Below are 22,127 nucleotides of genomic sequence, written 5' to 3'. Positions count from 1 at the left end.
CTATGTTTTCTCCATTTATGGATAACGGATCTCGCTGTGGATCCAAAGTGTCACAAAAGGCTTTGAACGCTTTCCAGACTGAATCTTACAAACCTTTTTACCCTACTTCATGTTTTCAGATTCATGCAAGCTGACTTTAAAATTTAAAGTATGACAAAAATACTTTAACACAGCACGGCTAAATGTGGTGCTATTCGACTTTGCTCCATAATATACATGGAAAATATGCTGGGGTATTACCAGGAAGTGAGCTGAACTTTGATTTGTGAGCTTCCAGCAGCAGGAAGCCTTAAAGACATAGTCCGCATATTTGGAAATCTGTTGAGAGGTTATGACCAGTTAATATCTAACCTGCAGGAGACAGCTCTTTTGATGAAACACAGATAATAGCTATCAAGCTACTGCTAATGGACTGAGATAAAAAAAAAAGCAGATTTCATTGTTAACTCCATTCAAATGCTGTTCTGTTTAATCAGATGGTAATTTGGTCTGCTTCAGCCTCTAACAATGAACTTCCTACTTGAAACACAAACTGAAAAAAAACAACAATGTAGCAGTTCAAGTGAGCACAGTTTAATTGGTTTCCTCAGACTGATTCATTTTGCAATCAGTGTTTCACATGATGAACCAATGGGAACCAAAACGACTTCTCCAGTTTACGGTTCCAAGGCCGTCCGACTTCACCGCAGTCATCTGGTCCCGCTGGATATTCATCCGGTCCGCTCTGCTCTGACTGATGCCAGTCTTAAAAAACCTTTTACATATAGACAAATACTTCCACTCATCGCATTTGTCATTATTTCTTGCGACTCCCAAAGGCAGCTGCAGTTTGCAGGTCGATACACGGAGAAAATGCAGGCAGAGGAGAAGAAGAAGAAAATGTGAGAACATTTTTGAAAAAATGATCAGGACCTGTGGCAGCCTGTCAAGGTCGTTGTTTGAACTTCTGAATGTAACGTCACTAAGAGACTCTACTCACTATGTTTTATCCAGCAGCCATGTTGGATTTTGAGATTGGGGTTTGTGGGTTTGGTTTGATTTATTTGTTTAAGATCCGTTCAGTGTCAGCACTCTGACTTCACAGGGCTGATTTCATTAGAGCATGAAACATTAATTTGACCGTCTTTTATTAAAGAGAAAAGTATCATAAAATATATAACAGTGGAAACCATGTTGGCACTAACATCAATGGTCTTCCTTATCTCTCTGCTGCTGGGGGTTCAGCCAATCAGAGACCAGGAAAATTAATGACTGCTTTGCCAACATCAACCAGTCTTATTGTCAAAAATAAGACTGTTCGTTTGTGGCTTGGATTTTTCAGCTGCTCAAGATGCATTTTCTTTTGAATACTTTAGACAGGCACTACAATAAAGAGCCGCATATAACTTGGAGTTAGGTTCTACACAAAACGACATGAATTTGGTGAATTTGCACACTAGAGGTTCCAGTGAATCTCTTGTTCTTACTTTTACTGGAATGTGAATCTGAATATATGTAACACCTGACAAAAATGGAAGTTTTTGACAGGTATGTCTGAAGAGAGCATAAAATAACTGAGTGTGTAATAACTAAACAATCTTTGAGTATATCACATAAAAAACATAATGAGTTTTCTAGACATAAATCTGAATATCATCAAAAAATCAGTGAAAATGGCTGTTATTTTTTGCACAAGCAGTGAAAACAAAGTGGTCCCAGAATAAGCCCTTGAGGAACTCCACAAGTCAGCCATGTGATATTCCAAACACGCCATAGAAAAATAAAATTTTTGACATATTTGGAACCCCATACCGCTGAAGAACAAGTCCTGTTCCTCAGACATGATTCAAGCCTCCATTCATCTCTTTTAATGCCTACACAGTGTGTGTGACTGTATCGCTTCCCATCTCTTATTGTTTCCTTTTATTGTCAGGGTTAATTTTGTTGATTTCATTTCCGAAGTTGAATGTCTGTGACTAATGTTGAAACTGCATCAAACAAACGGGCAATTAAGCCAACAACCAGGAACCCAACCCACTTAGTCAATGCTTAATAACTCATAGCTCAAATAATAAAACAATCACTGAAGCCAACAAAGCCTATATGTGAGATTTATTATTATGACTCAGTTGTTGAGATGTTTTTAGAGATTTAATTGAAGTTGGCAGCAGACGAGCATTTCAGAGAATAGATTTACCCAAACACAGATAAAGCCTCCATTAAATGCTCTGAGGAGGTTATAGTAGCACCTCAGGAGTCAGATAAGAGATGATCAGAGTTCAGGCGTCTGAAAACCTAAAAAACATGAAGCCCTGACAGGGGGCGGGGCTTCTGCTTCTGTCTACAGCAAGTTTTCCCTTCGCGTCTCAGAGATTCAGCCAACATGCCTGAAGCATGACGGCAAACTGGTTGAGCTGGGTGAGGAGAAGAGGACAGAGGAGAAGAGGCATGTAAGAGAAAAGTTTTCTTTCAAACTTCCAGCTGGAAACATGGAGCAAAGCGCGACGCAGCAGCGGAGAAAAACCCGCTGAACGGGGAAGAGGATGGTCGGAAAGTTTAACCTCCGTAAAGCCTGACGAGGAAATATAACAGGGGTGAGTTTATGACAAAAAACCACAGGGTGGGACTGGTTGGTATTGAATAAAACCGCTATGTATCGTTATTAATGTGTAAATATGGCAGTCCTGTTTCTGTTTTAGCTTTAATTCTTTATTTACTTAGCTTTATAAACGAACTTTAGAAGAGTCACTTTTACTCCAAAATCAACTGTTTACTCTATTAGCTTGCTATTTTCTTCTTATTCACGTTTTGAAACTCGATACATGTTATTGTGCCGTGGCTTTCTGTCACACTGCTCGGTTTCACGGTGAACTTAGAAATGGAGACTTTTGGCCAGAGGGAGGAGCCGCACCCAGAACCATCTGCCTTGTCTCCTGTGGTTGGACTCAACTTTATTCCCTTTTTATTCACATTCCAGCCTAACGCTGTTCCAGCAGATCCACTAAAAAAAAAAAAACGATTTATGAGTTTTACTATATAGAAATGTGATATATTCTCCGACTTGCAGCGTATTTCCTGAAGTCTTCCTCGCTCAATAACTATGATTATGATTGTGGTGATAATGGTAGCGGCAGGACAGGCAGTAGTTATTTAAAACAATGTATTTAATTATTTACTTCTTAACTTTTAGATTTGCACATTTTAAGATGGAGCTGAAATGTTATTACTATTATGTTATTATTACAAGATATTATTTTCTATTACTATAATATATAATTATGTAATATTACATATAAATTATGTAGTCAAATTTCACTCAGTAGTAATGTTGTTGTGACCATGGTGTTGGTAATGGTTGTAGTTAATTAAATGATAAATAATTACTTTTTACCTGTATATTTGCTTATATTTGCTTATTATTGTTATAGTCATGATGTTGTAATGATATCAGTCATGTAGATATAGTTATTTAAATAATCACTATTTAATACATAATCATTACTTATTTATTTTATTATTTGGTGCTGGTAATTGTGTGTTAATGATTTATTTATGATGATAGCAACTTATAACCTTATTTTTATTTTATAGTCATTATCATAGGACTATTTAGAGTAACAACAAGAATTCTTTTTTTCTGTTACAATCGTGATTATGTGGTGATTTGTATTTTTCTAATGAACTAAATGACACAACACTAAATCAAAGTATATCTTATTATTTTGCCCTATATTAATGTGTGACTCTTACTGTAATTCTGACTTATTGTATGTTTTTTCTTTTCATTTACATGTAAAGTCTAGTATCTCCATCCTCTTCCTACGCTTCTGATACAGTCAAACTAATGTTTAGGTCAGATTCCTGAAGCTGCTCCGTCTTTGTTTTTTCAGTGAAACTCATGTTTTGCTTTTGATTCTTGAGTTTTGACAAACAAATATTTTAAATCTAAGACAGTATGTGATGTAAATCAGTCAAACTGCATTGAGTTATTTTAATTTTTATTCCTGGAACTGCAGCATGGCGCGCCGCTCTCAGTGTTCCTCTGCTGGGGATAACCCCCTGGACCCCAACTACCTCCCTCCTCACTACCGGGAGGAGTACCGCCTGGCTGTCGACGCCCTGGTGGAGGACAGCTTGAAAGGATACTATCAGTGCCTCCAAAATGTGGACGTGGTGGACTTCCTGTCCCCGACTGAGATCCAGTACATCCAGAGCGTCGTTCAGCCTCCGAAGCAGAGCATCCTCTCTGAGCAGCAGTTCCTGGACAGTGAGGGAGAAGGCTCCTCGGACACCTACTGGCCCATTCACTCCGACCTGGACGTCCCTGGTCTGGACCTCGGCTGGCCTCAGATCCATCACTTCATTGAGCCCACAGAGGTCACGACCCTGGTTAACCCCCCTGAGCCGGACATGCCGAGCATCAAGGAACAGGCCCGGCGGCTGATCAAGAACGCCCAGCAGGTTGGCCTCTCTCAAACCTTCTTCACCTTCCTTTCAAAGCGTCCCACCTGTGTTGTATTTTTAACTATCATCTCATTCTCGGCTTCTCTCTGCTCAGGTCATCGCTATAGTGATGGACATGTTTACTGATGTTGACATATTTGCGGATATTCTCAACGCCGCTGGGAGGAGAGTTGCTGTCTACATCCTGCTGGACGAGCAGAATGCTGATCTCTTTGTGAACATGGTGGCCAACTGCAGAGTCAATCTGCAGGCCTTCCCAGTGAGTACAGCTTCTTATGCAGTTTACTGAAAAAATTACATTTTGCTGCAAATAAAAGCAATAATGCATGACTTAAAACAGTTCAAGGTTATGCTTCAGTTGTTTAAAAGAGGTTATTTTCTGTGCCTGCTGCAGACAGGGAGTGGAGCTTCACACGCACTGACACACAAGCCCATTGCTTTTTGGTCTTTTCGTGGAAATTTCTCTCATAATCATGTATTTATCATGCCACCGGCTCTGTTGCCTAGTGCCGTTTCCAAAATAATGGTGCGGAAAAGCAGAAGTACTGTGGTTAGCATAGCTGTTGGTAGATAGTTTCACAATCCAAATAAAGGAACCTTATCAAGCTTTTCTTTACACTGTAATCCATGAACGTTCAGGTGAATTAGCCATAAAAATGAACTGGTTTGTCAGTATTTTTCCTTTTTCTTATGTAACCGATTTAAATCAGGTTAACAGCACATATTAGCATTGCTAGAGGGATATAGCTCTGCCTCCTAACTTAGCTAGCAGCTCAAAACATTTTCACATGCATGACCTGCTGATTATTAATGATGGGACTGGATTTTATGTGTCCTGCAGTTCATACGCCTGAGAACAGTATCTGGAATAACATATCAGTGCCGCTCTGGGAAATCCTTCAAAGGCCAGATGATGGATCGCTTCCTGCTGACCGACTGCAGAGCTGTGCTGAGTGGAAATTACAGGTGGGCTCCTTTAAATCCAACATGTTATTGATAAAGATCTCCCAGTACAGATGTGTAAAAAAGCCTTAAAATGAATCCATCTTTTGTTGCAGCAGCATAAAGTCTTGTCATGCAAAGACAGTTTCTTGTTTCTTGAAAGTTTCTATATTTGTTTTCCTGCTCTAGCAGCTAAATGCTTTGCTGTAATGAGGCCATGCACTCTTAACAAGCTTCGCAGGCCCTCAGCATCACTCCACCGCCCGCTGTCAGGTCCCATCTGTGGTTCTTTTTCATAGAGTGCTTGTTGATTAAAATCTCAAATCTCCTCTGACTAAAGTAGCTTCCCGTTGATGTGTTTTGTTTAGTATCTAATAGTTGCTATGGAGACTTGAAAACAAAAGCCTTGTTTGTTACTGATGTGGTTGTTTCAAATTAAAACTAAAAGCTATCTGTTATTCACTATGTAGGTATAGGTAACCTTAGGTCAAAACCAAATGAATGCATCAAAGTAAGGAAGATTATTGAATTTAAAAAGTGAAACCAACATTTGGTAGATTTTACAGGGCTGTTCACTTCAAGCTTTTATTTCTGGAAGGTTTTATGATTATAGCTTACAGGAAATGGAAAAACCCTATATTCAGTTTCTACATAAGTTTGGATAGGAGATCAATTAAAAACAGGTGACTGAGTAGAAACAGGGTGCAGCTGTGAGAGGAGACCAAGAAAGAGCTGGAGAGGAAGTAAACAATTACAAAGGGGAAACAACAAGGAAGAGCAAGAAAAACTAAGCTGAGTACAAGCAATGAACAAGAATAAATTGAGCAGAAATTAACAGAGGACTAAAGTTATACAGGCTAAGCAAAAATAAACATACAAACAGAAAAAACCTCAAAGTAACCCAAATAGCCTCCAGATATGACAGAAACGTCATTTTAGATGAAGCTACGATCATCAAAATGTACAGAAATAACACCTAAGATGTAAGTAGCCATTGTTTGGTCTTTCCCATCTCGATGAAGAATGTATAGAAGTAAAGAAAGTCACAGTTTACAAATTAAAACGGCAAAAGTCCAAATTATTATTTATTTATTACCAATTACTAGAGGCTTGCACAATTTTCTTAAAAATAACCCTTTAATGTGGGATTTTCTCCTCTGTATTTATGTACTCAAATTTAATATTGAAAGGTTAAGCTTCAACAATAAAAGATTGATTTACTTCGAGGCTTTGTGCACATCTTTATAAGTGTGAAGGCTGCTGTGCTCTTGTTCTTAAGTTTGTCTCTAAGATGGTAACCCCATCTGGTTGTTGTCTTCCTCCAGCTTCATGTGGTCTTTTGAGAAGCTGCACCGCTGCATGGCCCACCTCTTCCTGGGACAGCTGGTGACCACCTTCGACGAGGAGTTCCGGATTCTCTTTGCTCAGTCGCAGCCGCTGAATGTTGAGCACATGCTTGCTCAGATGGAGGATTTAAAAGTTTTACAACAGAAACAATTTCCCAATGAAAGCACTTCACTGTACAGAGACCCTAAAAGACTCATATCTGTGGACATTCCTTCTGATGACTGGGGAGGACATCTGTATGATGAACCACCCGACGGGAATTTGAGGATTATGGCTCTAAATAGGCAGGGGTCCCTTCGCGGCCCTGCAGATGTGTATAACAGGTTTGGTTCCCAACAGTCGCGCATGGACCCCAGTTTTGACCAGGGTCCTTCACGGCATCTGATGACAGATAATCCTGCCTTAAAGCGTCACTCTTATACTGAAGATGTTCCTGGCAGATACCCATTCCCATTAATGCCACAACAGGGAATGCCAGACTCTGAAACAAGGGGAAAACCTCTTCATTGGGGCCAGCAGCCTTTTCCTGGACCAGGACCAGGACCAGAAGAAGACTACAGCAGCTATGATAAGTTCTGGAACCAAGGCTATCTGCCTGAGCAGTACCCTGTACCAGCTTTACAACAAGAAGTACCACCAGAATTTGATCCTGTTCTTAACTATTTATCATCCACCAGAAATCTAGATGTTGATCAAGGCATAGATAAACTACAACCACCAGTGGATTTTTCATTTACTTCCCCTCAACCCAAAAGACTGGGGATAGGGCAGCCATACGCCTGTCAAACCTCTCCAACCCCTTCCAACTCTGCTGATCAGAAGCCTTTTTTCCATGACCTTACCTTGAACCGCAAGGATCCCACTGTGAAACAGAAGCTGAGAAATTGGAGGATTGGCTCATACCTTAGTACATATGATAATCCAGAGGAAGAAGGCCTGCCGATGGTGTCAACTCAGCCGACAGACACTTTTGAGGAACCTCTGAATCCCAACCAACAAACGGCCCAGCTGCCAGATCTACCAGCTTCTAAAATACCCAATGTCAAAGAGTTTAAGGTTACCACTGTACCTAGAGTCAGCCAAATGCCAGGCTTTGTCAAAGCAGTCACACAAGAGAAACCGAAGAAATTTCTGGATGACCCTGATCCAGTGGTGATAGAAACCAAAACCGCACCAGCATCCTCTGAAACCTCCTACACAGCTGAAGGAAGAAAAACTGAGGAGGAGGACCAAAAACTGCCAATAAGCACAGGGCTTCAAAGGGATGACTCTTTCAGGAGAAAATACAATCCAGGGGGGCTAAGAACCTCCAGATTGAGGTCTTCACTGATTTTCAGCTCCCTGGAGCAGCAGACCCCTCAAGAAACTACGACTGCAGACCAAGACGATGAGGAAGGTGACAAAACCAAAACCGAACAGGCCAAACTCCCCCTTGTTTCACAGGTTTTGGGGCAAAGGAGATCTAATGCAAGAGAACCTTTTGAGTGGAGTCGTTACATCAAATCCACTTTGGAAACACTCAAACCAGATGATGTAAGCAAAAAAGAGAAGAACAAAGACGCATCAAAGGGGAAAAATTCCCAAGACCTCTCAGATAACCCGGAGGCAAAGGAGTCCATAAAACCAACAGATGTAGAGCAAGATAATGTTTCACTATTGATGCCTCAAGTCAAGCTCCCTGAACTAAACGCACCCAAAACTGATCAACCGGTACAACCGACTGAACCTCTGCTCACTGATTTAGATATGAGTGATCCAGATAAGAGGCTCATGTTTTTTAAAGAACTAGCAGCAAAACGTAAAGCTGCTAAAGCTGCAGAAGCTCAAAAGGAAAAAGAAAAGGCAGAGTTAAAACCGCAATCAGAGCTGAAAAACATGTCAGTTTGCCAGAAGGAAGAGTCTCTTCCAAAAGGAACTCCTGAAACTTCAGTCGAAAATATCAGCAACAAGGACTCTAACATCCCAAAAACTTCTACTGAACTACAGGTCCAGCCTACGAAAACTGAGTTGGACAGCCAGTCAGTAGCTGGCCTTTCTGTTTCTGTAGAAACAGGTGACCCTCCAAGTAAACCTCTGGAAGACCCGACTCTGCCAAATCCTTTTGTTAAAGAAAGTTTATCAGCACTGATTCCTCAGTCTAAGCCAACATCAGTTGAACTGCCTAAAACCGATCAACCGGTACAACTGCCCAATCTTTTGTTCACATCTCCATATATAGATATGAGCGATCCTGATAATAGGCTCATGTTCTTTAAAGAGTTGGCAGCAAAACGAAAAGCTTCACAAGCTAAAAAGGGGGAAGAGGAGGCCCAAATAAAACCACAGGCAGATCTGCAGAACACGTCAGTGTCACAGAAGGAAGAGGATCCAAAAGGAACAACAGAAAGCATGGAACCTTCTGTACCAAAGGGTTCATCAGAAGATAGCACTACATTGTTCACAGAGACATCAAACTCAGAGTCATCACCTTCCTTAAAATCACCCTCTTTGAAGCTTGATGAAAATACCAGGAAGCAGGATAATCTTGTCAGAAGTGATCCCAGTACCCTCAGTACTTCTGGAGAACAAGCACAAGAAGTTTCTGTTGAATCGGTGAAAACAGACTTAGAAAGGCGTTCTGCTGAAGAAACCGAAGCTAGTCAGAGCAAATCATCAGAAAACCCAACTGTATCAGAACTTTCTGTCCTGAAGAACTCACCCAAGCAAGGAAATGTTGCTCACACTGCCGTTTCATCCCATGGTGAAGGTGCTGACAAAGGAGAACCTCCTACTTTAGAATATATTTCAATAATTCCTAGTTTAGGGGAAGGTTTATCATCTACTACTCCCCAAAACACTGAATCAATTCAGTTAGAAACCAGTATTTGCTCTCTTCCTCTTCCCTCGGAAGCAGAAACTACATCAGAAATAGACTCAGTGCAAGTCTCTACCTCTGATACTCCTCCACTTGACTCAGGTTTGCATAACCGCCTTGCCACGACAGAACAGACCTCATTTTCTGATTCTGCCCAAGAAGTGTACAGCTCTACGGATATTAGTACCACAACATCATCAAATATTGATGAAATTAAAGCTCAGGAATCTGTTAGCTCCTCACAGCAAGAGCCCTCCAATGAAAATGTACAAACCTCTGATCAAACTCATCTAAATGCTGTTTCCCAGTCTGCTTCATCTGAGGACACCTCAGACGCTGATGCTGCAAATACAGAACCTGTTATTTCTCCAGACAAAAAGACTGCTGATCTGGAGCCAGACAAGTTAAATGCCACCACAGAGACAAACGGGACAAAATCTTTTGCTGGTACACCTTTAGTTGACGGTTTAGAGAAAAATGTTACTGAATTAGGACAAGAGGAGTCAGTTGCAGAAGAGTGTGAGGCCCTTAAATCACCTGAAGATGTGAAAGCTCAAAGCACATCTCCTGCTGTTTGTCCATCTGTACCTGATTCCACTTTGCCTAGTGAATCTGGTCCTGAAGGCTCAGTCTCTGAACCAGATTTGGAAAAGACAGTTTCATCTGTCACAGTTCCAGTTGACAACCAACCTGCAGATGTACCTACGGAAACAGGATCACTTGAAAGCACAGAGTCTCCTAAAGCCTCACTGTTGGAAAAAAGTGAACTTCCTCAAGAAGTGGCAATACAAACTGCTCCGTCCTCCAACCTCAAGATAACAGACTTGGCCACACTCTCAGTTCCTAAAACATTATCATCTTCCTCTACGTCTGAGTCAGACCAGTCAGGTTTGGACCCTGAAGATAAGGTATCGGTAACCAGTGTCTCTACAGAGCAAAACTTATCAGATACAAACTCAATATCCAATGACTCTCAACCAAAATCAGAGGAATCTTTTGATCAGCCAACAGCTCAATCACTGAGCAGCCCAAGTGAACCTACCACGGTGGCCCCAGCTGATGCTGATTTTCCATGCAAAATATCTGAAGCAGTCACTCCTCAAAACCAAACACCAGAACCAGCTGCACCTCAGGAGAGTAGTAAAAAAGAGGCTGAGTTAGGGGAGACAGATGAGAAAAAGTCCAACGATCTAGAGGACAAAGATAAGAGCCAGAAGCCATCCACTGAGGATCCTGCAAGCAGGGAGAAAACGAAAGACCAATCAAAGCAGAGTATCTGCTCCGAAACAACAGAGGTGACATCCAAGCAGCCCAAATCGAGTCAGTCTCGCTACCACTCTTCAACAGTGAACGTGATCACAAGCAGCAACCTCCGAGATGACACTAAGCTGCTCCTGGAGCAGATTTCTGCCCAATCCCAGAGCAGGAACGAAGCAACTAAAGAGTCGCCCGTCACAGACGACGAGAAAGAAGACAAGGCTGACAAAAAGGCCAGAAACGAAAAGGAGTTGGGGTACAGGACATACAACAGGGGGCAAACTAAATCAACTCAGGAGAAGGAGAAGCTTTTGGAGAGGATTCAGAGCATGAGGAAGGAGAGGAAAGTTTACAGTCGTTTTGAGGTAGGAATCTGTTACCAGTTTCATTTAGGTCTTACATAAACATCTGATTGCATATGTAGTAAATTATTTTCTCTGTTTACTTTCTCAACAGATGGCACCTTAGATGGAATCCAAAGGATGTTGAGAAAAGGGAAAGACATTATTTGTTTCTGCAAGATGTCTCTTGCTTTTGCTGCAAACAGGATTTCTACGCACAGAAGGTTGAGGGCACCGACGTTGCCTTCACTTACCTTCACCTGATGAAACTAACAGCAGGACAGAACGCTGCAAAGCTGTTCAGCGGCACGCCCCATGTTCAGTAAAGGATTTGCATCATAATTTTACTTGCAGAAGACATGATCAAAGCTGTATTTACTGACTGCATGGGTAAAGTGCAATGTGTGCAACAGGATTTTTATGTGGTGACGCCTGTTTTTGCCTTTTTACTGCAGCACTGACTAAAGTCAACTCATTATGTGAGCTTATAAAATCTGAAGTAACCAGAATTTGCAAAGCTGGTAAAACTGTACTATAATTTGTTCTGTAATATATTGTTTTCATTCACTTTAAAGAAAATATGACAGATGTTTGTAGATTGTGGAGTTGAAAGAGGTGAATGTGTAGATTATGTTGATGCATGAGTACAAAGAAAATCATGGAACTACCAGAAAGGACCAGCAGACTGAGAGAAAATCTCCCCTTAAACTGGATTTACAACAGAAAAGTGGTATTGAAACCAAATGTGATACTTTGCTCATTCAATATGAGAGACGTTGAAATTAAAGATTATTTTCAAGCTGGTTGTATTAAAAGTCCATTATATATAAATTACCCCAAATTGCACATTTTTATCTATATTCTCATAAGAAGATCTCTTGATACTATTTGGTGTTTTAATTATTTGTTTCTTCTTGTTGCCTAATGATCATTTTATACTGAAACTTTGAAATCCTTGAATGGAAGCTGAATCAAATCATGGCGTTTCCTTTGGCGCCATCATGTGGTCAAAATATTACACAAATCTTTAAATACTTGGAATTTGCATCCGATCTATCATACTCTGTCTCGTGTCAATTTTTTTGATATTTTAACAGCCAGAAACTACAATGTCATGTAGTCTGATTTGAAACTCATAAGTTAGAGAATAATGTGATGTGGAAGAAAATATACAAAATATGGTTTGCATATTTTGCAAACCATATTGCACTATGATCCAGTGCAACCAGTTATTCTCAGAACTCAGTAAATATGGAAATAGGCTTGCTGTATACACTTTAGTGAACAAACATCATCATGAAGACCAAGGAGCTGCAGACAGGTCAGGCAAAACATGTTGGAGAAGCTGGCAGTGCTGGAGAGACCCACAGTTCAGGTGGGACGATAGAAAAAACGAATAAATCATTAAATCATTAGTTATACACTCTGTAAATTGGCCTCAACTAGTGTTTGTTTTAAATAAAATGTGTTTTATTATTGTGTATATAGTACAAATGATGTACAGTTATACTTTTGTTTTAAACATTAGTTTGAATAGAGAAGTGATTTGATTTTTTTTTACTTTAAATGTTGTATTTTTAACCAATTGATCAGATTTTACACTCTGAAACTCAGCAATTTCGTACTATTTTGTTGTCTGACATACTGCAGCCAACAAAATTTCATTGTATTGCTGCATGCAGTAACAATAATGTTCTCCATTTCTCTTCTTGGTCATTGAATGTGTGCATTTCTGACTGAAACATTGGCATCATTGTATCCGTTTTGTTCATGTTAATGTGTATTTAAAGACAAGTTTGAATTTTAAAAATTTTACAATCTCTGATCAAAAATCTCACAACCTTCATATTACCTCCATTCTCCATATTACCTTCATGACTTCGCAGGGGTCGTGACCCCCCACGTTAAAGACCTCTGCTCTTAATGAACAAAGTTGCCAGAGATATAATCCAAAATAATTAATTTTGCTCAAGATAAACACAGGTCACAAAATGTCTTTGGAGTGCTTTGCCATTTTTATGCAGTTGTACTTGGAAGTCATTAAAGTCAAACAGGAAGCTACATGAAGTCAGAGGATCACAGCCCAACTTCAGGTCACTTGTTCCATCTTCGTGTTTGTAGACTTTTTTTTTTCCAATTAAAAAAATAAAATAAATTTAAACTAAAGAAGCAGCGGGAGCACTGTCGCCTCGCAGCTAGAAGGTCCTGGGTTCTTTTCCCGGCCCAGAATCTTTCTGCACGGAGTTTGCATGTTCTCCCTGTGCATGCATGGACTCTCTCCGGGTACTCCGGCTTCCTCCCACAGTCCAAAAACAAGACTGTTAGGTTAATTGGTCTTTCTAAATTCTCCTTAGGTGTGAGAGTGTGTGTGTCTGTGTGTGTGTGCATGGTTGTTTGTCCTGTCTGTCTCTGTGTTTGCCTGCGATGGACTGGCAACCTGTCCAGGGTGACCCCGCCTCTCGGTTGACAGCTGGAAATAGGCACCAGCAACCCCCCATTGGGATAAGGGTGTAAGAAGATGAATGGATGGATGGATGAATGGATGGAAGCAGCGGGAGCATGAGCATCTTGAAAATGCTCATGTTGAATTTCTGGTGGATTAATTCAGTTATTTTTTTCTTGTGAATCACAAAAGCCATCGATTAGACTTACTTACTTTTCTAAATAATGTTATTAATACAGTAGTAGTTCTTAGAAAACGTAAAAACGACGACCACCCCTCAGCTGTTTACAAACGGTACAATCCAGCCCTGAATAGTGGACAGCTTGATCATGTGACTTTCGCATTCCATTCTTTCTACGGAAGCCTGTAGGAGTGTTCGGATTGGCCCTGCAGACAAAGAACTGCTAACGGTTTTGACAGGTTTGGAGAGACGCCGAGTCGCCGACGACAGCTGTGTTGAAATGTAACTAATTTATAAATATCTCGCCTACGTATGTTCACAAAATAAAGAAAATGGTAAGAATATTTATTTTTTGTCATTTTAAGATTTTTCAGAAGATGACTCTAAAACAGACTGGACCGGAAGTAACCTATGAAATGCGCCATATTGACAATAATAAACACCGTTACACAGCACTACCGAGACTTTCATTGTTTTTTTTTTTTTTTTGTTGTTGCTTTTTGCATTGTAGCACATCTTATGTAAGTAGTAAATAATAATTTGTTTTTGCCGAGAGCCATTCAATGGCGAACCGGATGTGATCGGCTGCGACGATGATAAAATTATCTGTATGTGTTGTTGCATTTTAAATAAATAATAAAATAGATTAGTGTTTCAAAAGGCTCTTTCTGTTGCGCAGATTGTAAGTGTCGGCAAAAGAAGCATTAATAAGAAGATTAACTTCAATGTGTCGCCCGCTTCTTCCTTTATACTACCTGCTTTTGTTTGGTTAAATTTTCATCTGGAATGCAAATATCAACAAGTACTATTTTTTTAAAATTTTGTGAATGTAAAATATGTTCGCTTAAGCAGTGATCCCATTGAAGTACCTCCGAGTGATATTTTATTTATCAAACGTGTTGCAACAAGAAAAAACATGCACATTTACATTTTATTTGTTAATTTCATATTTTTTTTCTCATGCAACTGTTATGTTTCTTTATGTAAAATGAGCACAAAGTACTTAATGTTTGTTTTGGGGATCAAACATTTGGTTCCTGTTAACGGACTATTTAGATCAAGCTCCTTCACCTTTTGCAGCCACTCTTTGCTCACAGAGCTTCTTTTTCAAAGTATGAAATTGTTAGTTGTTCAGAAAATGTTTCAGATCAGTGTAGCTGGCTGATTTTATTGGGCTAAGGTCGATCACCAGCTTCCTCCTTGTTATATGTCCTTTTCTATACTCCTTCAGTTGGCTATATAATGGTTCCCACTTTGATCCCAAATGACAGGTTTTTTGGTGTCCAGTTTGACAGTGGCTGTTGGGAGCAGGATCGTCTGGAAGACGGCATCCAGTCGGACGGACTGATGCCTGGAGACAAAACCTCTGGAAGAGGGCATAAGTCCTCCAACACCTTCTTCATGGAGACTGGTCCTGGAAATCAAGTCCCTCAGGCCGCCTGCGTGAACTTGGAGCCCACTGTTATTGGTAAATCTCACCACGTTTGGGAACGATGTAGAAAAACATTGCTTGTCTTTCTATTAGTACTGTCAACTGATTAAAAATGAATCATGATCAATCACTATGCCTAACTTTGTGAACTTGAAATATAAATATGTATGCAGTCGTGGTTCTTGCTTCTGAATGTGCGACATGTAAGATGTTGAGTTCGTACACATAGATGTATTCTACATGAGCGCTTCGATGAAACCCCGTTCCCTTTCAGTTCTGGGATCATCATGCGGTTTTCTGGTTTTAAATGCTGCTGCTAACTGTGGCGGTAGACACATCTGTTATTCACTGAAACAACTCGATACCTTCATACTTGCCTTGACTTGTGCATTTAATTTGATATTCAATGTGCTTATCAGATGATAGTCCAGCCAGCAGCTGTTGTAGCTGCACTGTGTAACTCCTGAAACTTTGAAAAATGTATCAACCTCCGCAGAAAATTCATTACTCGATGGTCAGGGTTTTTTTTGCACCTGTTGATGCAATGACAGGTTCTACTATAACTTTTCTGTGTCAGTCCAAGTCATTCACCCAACACCATGAGTCCATGTTGTTCCTTCTGATAAAATTAAAGTACAAACTAGTTGCTAAATAAAGACTGTAGTCAAACTTGCACACCTAATGCAATGTTACATTGACATGCACACTTGGGCTAGCGATGCAACACAAGAAAGTTGAAAAGTTTTCAACCTTTGTTGCCATCTGCTGTCGTAGAAAACATTCACCTTTCACCTTTTATTTGTCTCAGAACGTGCTGCTGTGAACTAGGTAAACCTCCACAGGAGAGAGGCTTTTAGGGTAAAATAGGTAACTCGGTTAATTTACATTACTGTCATAATGCATTAAAATATTCTAATCACATGCATTGATATTGACAGCCCTACTTTCTATGCACTTTCACTTTCAGACAAACTTTTCTTAAATACGCACTCTCTCTTTTAGATTGTTTGTATCCTAAGTTTTTGTAGACTATTTATCTTTTGTTCCTGTTATTTTAGGATTATTTGACAGTTACTAACATCTGGTGTGAATTTAATGTCAAGACCCCTTTAAGAAGTGTTGAAGCTGAGAAACAGTCTAGAATAGATACTTCCTTAAATATATGACGTGTTTCAATGTTTCCAGCAGATGTTAAGCAGATACTGATGGTTAAAGAAGAAGCTCCAGAAGACGAAAAACCTAATGTGGACCTGTATGACCTTAAGCTCCACCACATAAAGGAGGAAGAGGAGGCTGTCTGCATCAGTCTGGGGGAAGAGCTGCAAAATGTGAAGGAGGAGGTAGAAGGTGCCATGAAGAGTGAGGATGATGAACAATCCCCTCTGCTCTCACAGCTTTATCAAGATCAAATTAAAGACAGAGAACTTCCAGAAGCAAAGAATGAAGGACATTTTATCAAGACAGAAGATTATGAAGATGATTCCAACTTCTTAGAGTCTGAAGACACCAAGAAGGAGGAAGAGGACGATGATGTAAAGCACCCCGTCTCTGAGATGAAACACTTGGACTATGGACTGAAAACTGAGAACATGGACAATGACTGGATGGAGAGCAGAACTCCTGAGTCAGTTGGAAACCAAGCTAACAAACCAGATTCAGAAATAGAGTCTCCATGCTTGTTGGATATGAAGAAATGTGCTACAGAGTACAAAAATGTTGATTCACAAAGGAAGGTCCAAACTGGAGAGAAGTTTAACTGTGAAGACTGTGGCAAAACATTTATTAGAAAACAAAATTTAAGCAGGCACATGAGAAGCCACACAGGGCAGAAACCTTTCTGTTGTGATCTCTGTGGACACAGATTTAGCGAAAAATCATATTTAACCGCACACATGAGAATCCACACAGGTCAGAAACCTTTCTCTTGTGATATCTGTGGGCATAAATTTAACCAAAGAGCACATTTAATCATGCACATGAGAATCCACACGGGACATAAACCTTTCTGTTGTGATATCTGCGGACATAGATTTAGCCAAAAAGCAAATTTAATTATGCACATGAGAATCCACACGGGAGAGAAACCTTTCTGTTGTGATATCTGTGGACATAGATTTAGCCAAAAATCATATTTAACCAGACACATGATAATCCACACAGGACAGAAACCTTTTTGTTGTGATATCTGTGGACATAGATTTAGCAAAAAAGCACAATTAATCTCACACATGGAGATCCACACACGACAGAAGCCTTTTTGTTGTGATGTATGTGGACACAGATTTAGCTATAAATCATACTTAAAGACACACATGAGAATCCATACAGGACAAAAACCGTTCTGTTGTGATATCTGTGGACACAGATTTTTTCAAAAAGCCAATTTAAACAGACACATGGTGATCCACACGGGACAGAAACCTTTCTGTTGTGATCTCTGTGGACATAGGTTTTTCCATAAATCACAGTTAAACACACACATGAGAATACACACAGGACAGAAACCTTTCTGTTGTGATATCTGTGGACACAGATGTAACCGAAAAACACTTTTAAATAGACACATGAAAAGTCACACAGGAGAGAAGCCATTCTGTTGTGATGTTTGTGGACACAGATGTAGCCGAAAATCACATTTAATCATACATATGAGAATCCACACAGGAGAGAAACCTTTCTGTTGTGAAATCTGTGGATACAAATTTAGACATAAATCAACTTTAAGCACACACATGATAATCCACACAGGAGAGAAAATATCTCTGTTATGATGATTCAAACTGCACAGCTGCTGTTGGCTGTGAAATATTTATGCGTCACCATTCACTTTATTTCGAACATTCTACTTATTGAACATTTTCAAAGTTATAACAGTCCTGTACAGTGCACATACAAATTATTTAAGACGTGTAGCAAATACTGAATACATCCACATCAATGTCCTTAAGTGTTATATTTCAGGCGGTTGTCCTCGGAGTTCTCAGCTACTCCCAGCACTCTACCAAGTGTTACTGTAAAAATGTCCTCCTGACATTAAATCTTAGACTTTCCTGAGAAATGTAGCCTGATATCTAGTATTTCCACATATGTATTGGGTAATTTAGAGAGGCTCTAGTTTTGTCTTAACTACAGTGATCCCTTGTTTTTCGCGGGGTTGTGTTCTGAAAATAACCCGCGATAAGTGAAATCCGCGAAGTAGTTACCTTTAATTTTTACAATTATTATACAGCATAAATAAATACTCTACATTGAAACCAAAGAACAAAACCTGTTTTCAGGTCAGTGGATGTGCGTGTTCATCAATCGGGCCTTAATGTGATCTGGAGTCGTGTCATTAAAGCGTCTCCTCCAACCTGCCCTGAGAGATTCACAGCTGTTCCTACGGCAGAGCGATGGATCTTGCCAAGCGAGCCTCTGGTCTGGTTTTGTTGCCTCTGGCTACTTTTTTTTTTCCAGCTGGCATTCAAAGTTTCAGCTTTCATCTCCTCAATGGTCAATCTGTATTACTTATATTTAAATACCGTAAGGTTATTGTCACTCAGGTAGAGAAGGAGCTCAGAGACTGTTTAGCCAATCAGAATGCAGAACACAATGCACTGTGAAAAAACTGAACAAAAAAATCCGCGAAGCAGCGAGACCACGAAAGGTGAACCACGTTATAGCGAGGGATCACTGTCTACATGTACAAAAATATAGAGACATTTTGTTAGATATTACACTGAATTTCTCTGAATCCAAAAACTTATGGATAGTTTTGAGAGTAAAAGTAAAATTTCCTCCCATATTTCTGTGTTGATATTTTTAGTTGATTCTCCCATAATTTTATTAGAAATGGTAGTTTGTATTCAACTGTTGTAGTTTGGCAAAAAAAAAAATTGGATACAAAGTGAACTTGTTTGAGACTATCTAGAAGAGTCTTTTCTAATCAGTTAAAGTTATCTGGGACATTGAGAGGAATCAGTGACTGATCTAAAAGTATTTATGAAATTCCTTCATTTGTAGTTTCTGTATGGCCTGTTGGGACTCAAATGTTTTGAATTTTCCTCCGTCCCACAGATCATTTATATTTCAAGTTTCTGCTACAAACCAGCTCTGAAAATTAGATCCAGTCACTGTTGTTAAACAATTCAGTTTATGTTTGGTACAAAATCATTTCCGCAAAGAAATCCAGGTACTCCAGACATTAGTAATTAGAAAATAGCATTTTCCTGTAATTGGTGATTCATTTGTGCATCAATCAGGCAAATTGCAGTTTGGAGAAGGTTGCTTCAGTCTCCAACCATGTTGCTCTAGGTTCAGCAGTTTCCAAAATGAAATAATTGTGGCTTGTATTGAGATTTCATCTATTGTTCAGATTGAGCAGTAGCACACGTGCATTTAGTGGGTGCATTCCCACCAGCCCTGTTTAGTCTGCTATAATCAAACTCTAGTTTGTTTGTCTAGCAAGTCCAGTTCGTTTGTGGAGGTGTGGATGCGTAGTCGAACTCTAATGCAAACCGAAAAAGCCCTAAACCTGAACACCTGAGTCTTGGTTCGGCTAAAGTTGACTCTGGAGCAGGTTGAATGCTTATGTGGATGCAAGAGGACCAGAGACCGCTCCAAAAGCAGGAAGCGGACAGTAGTGCAGGGTATTCTGGGTAAATGGAGTAAAAATAAATACATAAGTCTAGCACTACAGGGTGAAATGGTTTGTAGTCTTTAGCCAGAGACAAAAGAGGAATTCTACAACCTCTAAAATCCAACAGTTCTCCATCTTTGTTTACATTTTGTGAAGAAGGAAGTTGTGCTGGTTTTCCTCTGAGGTTTTCCTTCAGTCGTTGTTGACAGAAACAGGGGAAACAGGTTGCTCAAAGTGTTTGGATCGTTTGACAGTGCAGTGTGAAAGCGAATCGCATCAGCAGAAAATCTAACAAATATTGCAAGTTTGGTCTCCAATCGAACCAAGACTACCGGATTATCAAGTATAAAAACACCCAAAGTCCACGTGTGTCTCCACACAAGGCGGATTGTTTCTGTGATGCCACAAGATGTTGATGCTGCCGTTACCAACATCAAAACCGAGCGCACCATCCAGTTTGTGGACCCGCTGGTTTCAAGGTGGCATCGACAACCAGCTTCCCACTGTGGTTCCTGGTGGAGACATGGCCAAGGTCCAGAGGGCCGAGTGAAGGTTGAATAACACCATGGCTGTTGCAGAGGCCTGGGCTTAGCTCCACCACATGGTTGACCTGATGTACGCCAAGCGTTCCTTGTTTCATCGGAGTGAGGATGAGGGCATGGAGGACGGGGAGTTCTCTGAGGCCAGGAAGGACATGGCTGCACTAGAAAAGGATTGTGAGGAGGATGGAATCGGTTCCATTGAAGAGGAAGGTGAGGGAGGAGAGGAATACTAAAATGGCCACAAAGTTTCCTGAAACAAGTTCTGTAGAAGTTCAGAAGTTTTTAAACATGGTGTTTTGAAGAACTTTGAAATGTTGGCACCACAACCAATTATTGGATGAATGTTCATAGATTGAAAATAATTATTTATGTTTGAACTTTACATTCCATCGTGTGGTAAGAAACTATTTTGTCTTTGTTTATCCAACACATGTCTATGAATCAATAGAAAAATACTTAAAATCTGTTCAGTAAGAATGTAAATACTCTGTTCCTCTTTATGTGATTAGATTGACTCTGGAAAATATTGAAAATGTGACCTTGTGCCTGTTAACAGGAATCTTCTTTAATTCTCTGTGGTGCTTACATGGTGACTGGGTATTTATGCATTTTATTCCCCAATAAAAACTAAATTATTGGAGTTGGTTTCCTACAATTGCATTTCATGAAATGAACAGATTAAATATAAATATTAAATATTCACACAAAGAGAATATTTTCTATTTATTTTAATGTTTTCCACAAAAAGTAAACACTGAAGAGGAAACGATGGGACCTGGTTGATTTTATCAGGTCTAAATATATCAAAATGTGCTATTCATTGGGTTTGGATAACTTGCAGATCTGTCCAAGATTAATCAGCTGTTTCTATTGTGAACAAAACATACTCACTTGTTAAAGAATTGAATATTCTTTATTTTTTAGACTGCAATTTCAGGTCAAACTGTACACATGAATCTTTCCTCAGAGTTTAATGTAAATACTGGGGATCCAGGAGGCCTGAGGGCTGCAGGCAGCTCTGCTTTACCTGGATGAGATGTTGGAGGTCTTTGCTTTCTCAGTGAGAACTGGGCCGGGCCTTTGCTGCTGATGGTTAGATGACAGAAAGAGAATAGTGGAATAGATGAGAGTTGCACATAAATGAGAAATTCATCAATCTCTAATGCCCCACTGAGGATATTTTTATGGAGGGTTTTTTGTAATAAGATCATAAATTGGCCACAAAATATTAGTTTGAGTCTTATATTATTGTTTTGAATGTTTTTGTTAAAACATATGAATGTCAGAAACAATATTTAGGATTACTTTTCCAAAATTAAGATGATGAAAATCTAACCTTGTTAAAAGTGGTGATTGTCGCCTTTAAATGTTTGCATTACATCAACATGTAATGTAATACTGCCCCCTTGTGGCGATAGAGTGGTTCACAAGTCAAGTCAGGACACGCCATGGCAAAATTCAGGAAATGCTATCATAGATTCACAATACAAAAAGAACACAAAATCATACAAAACTATTTTTATGTATATGAACAAATATATAAATATTTATTTACTAAATTATTTCAAAAGTTACGCATGGAAAAATGACTTTTGGTGAAACTATTGACAAATGACATCTTAATGCAGCTGGTTTCCACTGGATTTTATATAAAAGGAAAAGACAAAAAGGAGCAAAATCCACAGCACACTTCAGATATTATTTAATTTAATTTAATTATGCACTAT

At 39.6% G+C, this 22,127-nt stretch overlaps 2 protein-coding genes across 5 annotated transcripts in view; both read left to right on the top strand.

The window, feature by feature from the left end:
- Positions 1–2,292: 2,292 nt before the first annotated feature.
- On the top strand, positions 2,293–12,562 carry fam83ha (family with sequence similarity 83 member Ha). The gene is made up of 6 exons (XM_007579237.2): positions 2,293–2,573; positions 3,996–4,440; positions 4,538–4,702; positions 5,285–5,409; positions 6,711–11,208; positions 11,300–12,562. Exons 2-6 carry the CDS (start codon positions 3,997–3,999, stop codon positions 11,309–11,311), a joined length of 5,244 nt encoding a protein of 1,747 aa, XP_007579299.1. The 5' UTR covers positions 2,293–2,573; position 3,996; the 3' UTR covers positions 11,312–12,562.
- Positions 12,563–13,821: 1,259 nt separating this feature from the next.
- Positions 13,822–22,127, top strand: part of LOC103156980 (gastrula zinc finger protein XlCGF57.1) — a 16,738-nt gene continuing 8,432 nt past the window's right edge. The window contains exons 1-3 of one of the 4 annotated variants that reach the window (XM_007579234.2): positions 13,945–14,143; positions 15,096–15,276; positions 16,426–18,298. In XM_007579234.2, coding sequence (XP_007579296.1) covers positions 14,141–14,143; positions 15,096–15,276; positions 16,426–18,011 — 1,770 coding nt within the window. In that variant the 5' untranslated portion in view covers positions 13,945–14,140 and the 3' untranslated portion in view covers positions 18,012–18,298. Of the gene's footprint in view, positions 14,144–15,079; positions 15,277–16,425; positions 18,299–22,127 lie in introns of those variants that run through there. The other 3 variants (XM_007579235.2, XM_007579236.2, XM_007579232.2) reach the window with 3 other exon arrangements.

This window comes from Poecilia formosa, unplaced genomic scaffold (assembly GCF_000485575.1).
Source record: "Poecilia formosa unplaced genomic scaffold, Poecilia_formosa-5.1.2 Scaffold513, whole genome shotgun sequence".
In the NCBI taxonomy this organism is placed as follows: Eukaryota; Metazoa; Chordata; class Actinopteri; order Cyprinodontiformes; family Poeciliidae; genus Poecilia; species Poecilia formosa.
Note: the sequence above shows the minus strand (reverse complement) of the source record. Positions and strands in the feature narration are given on the sequence as shown.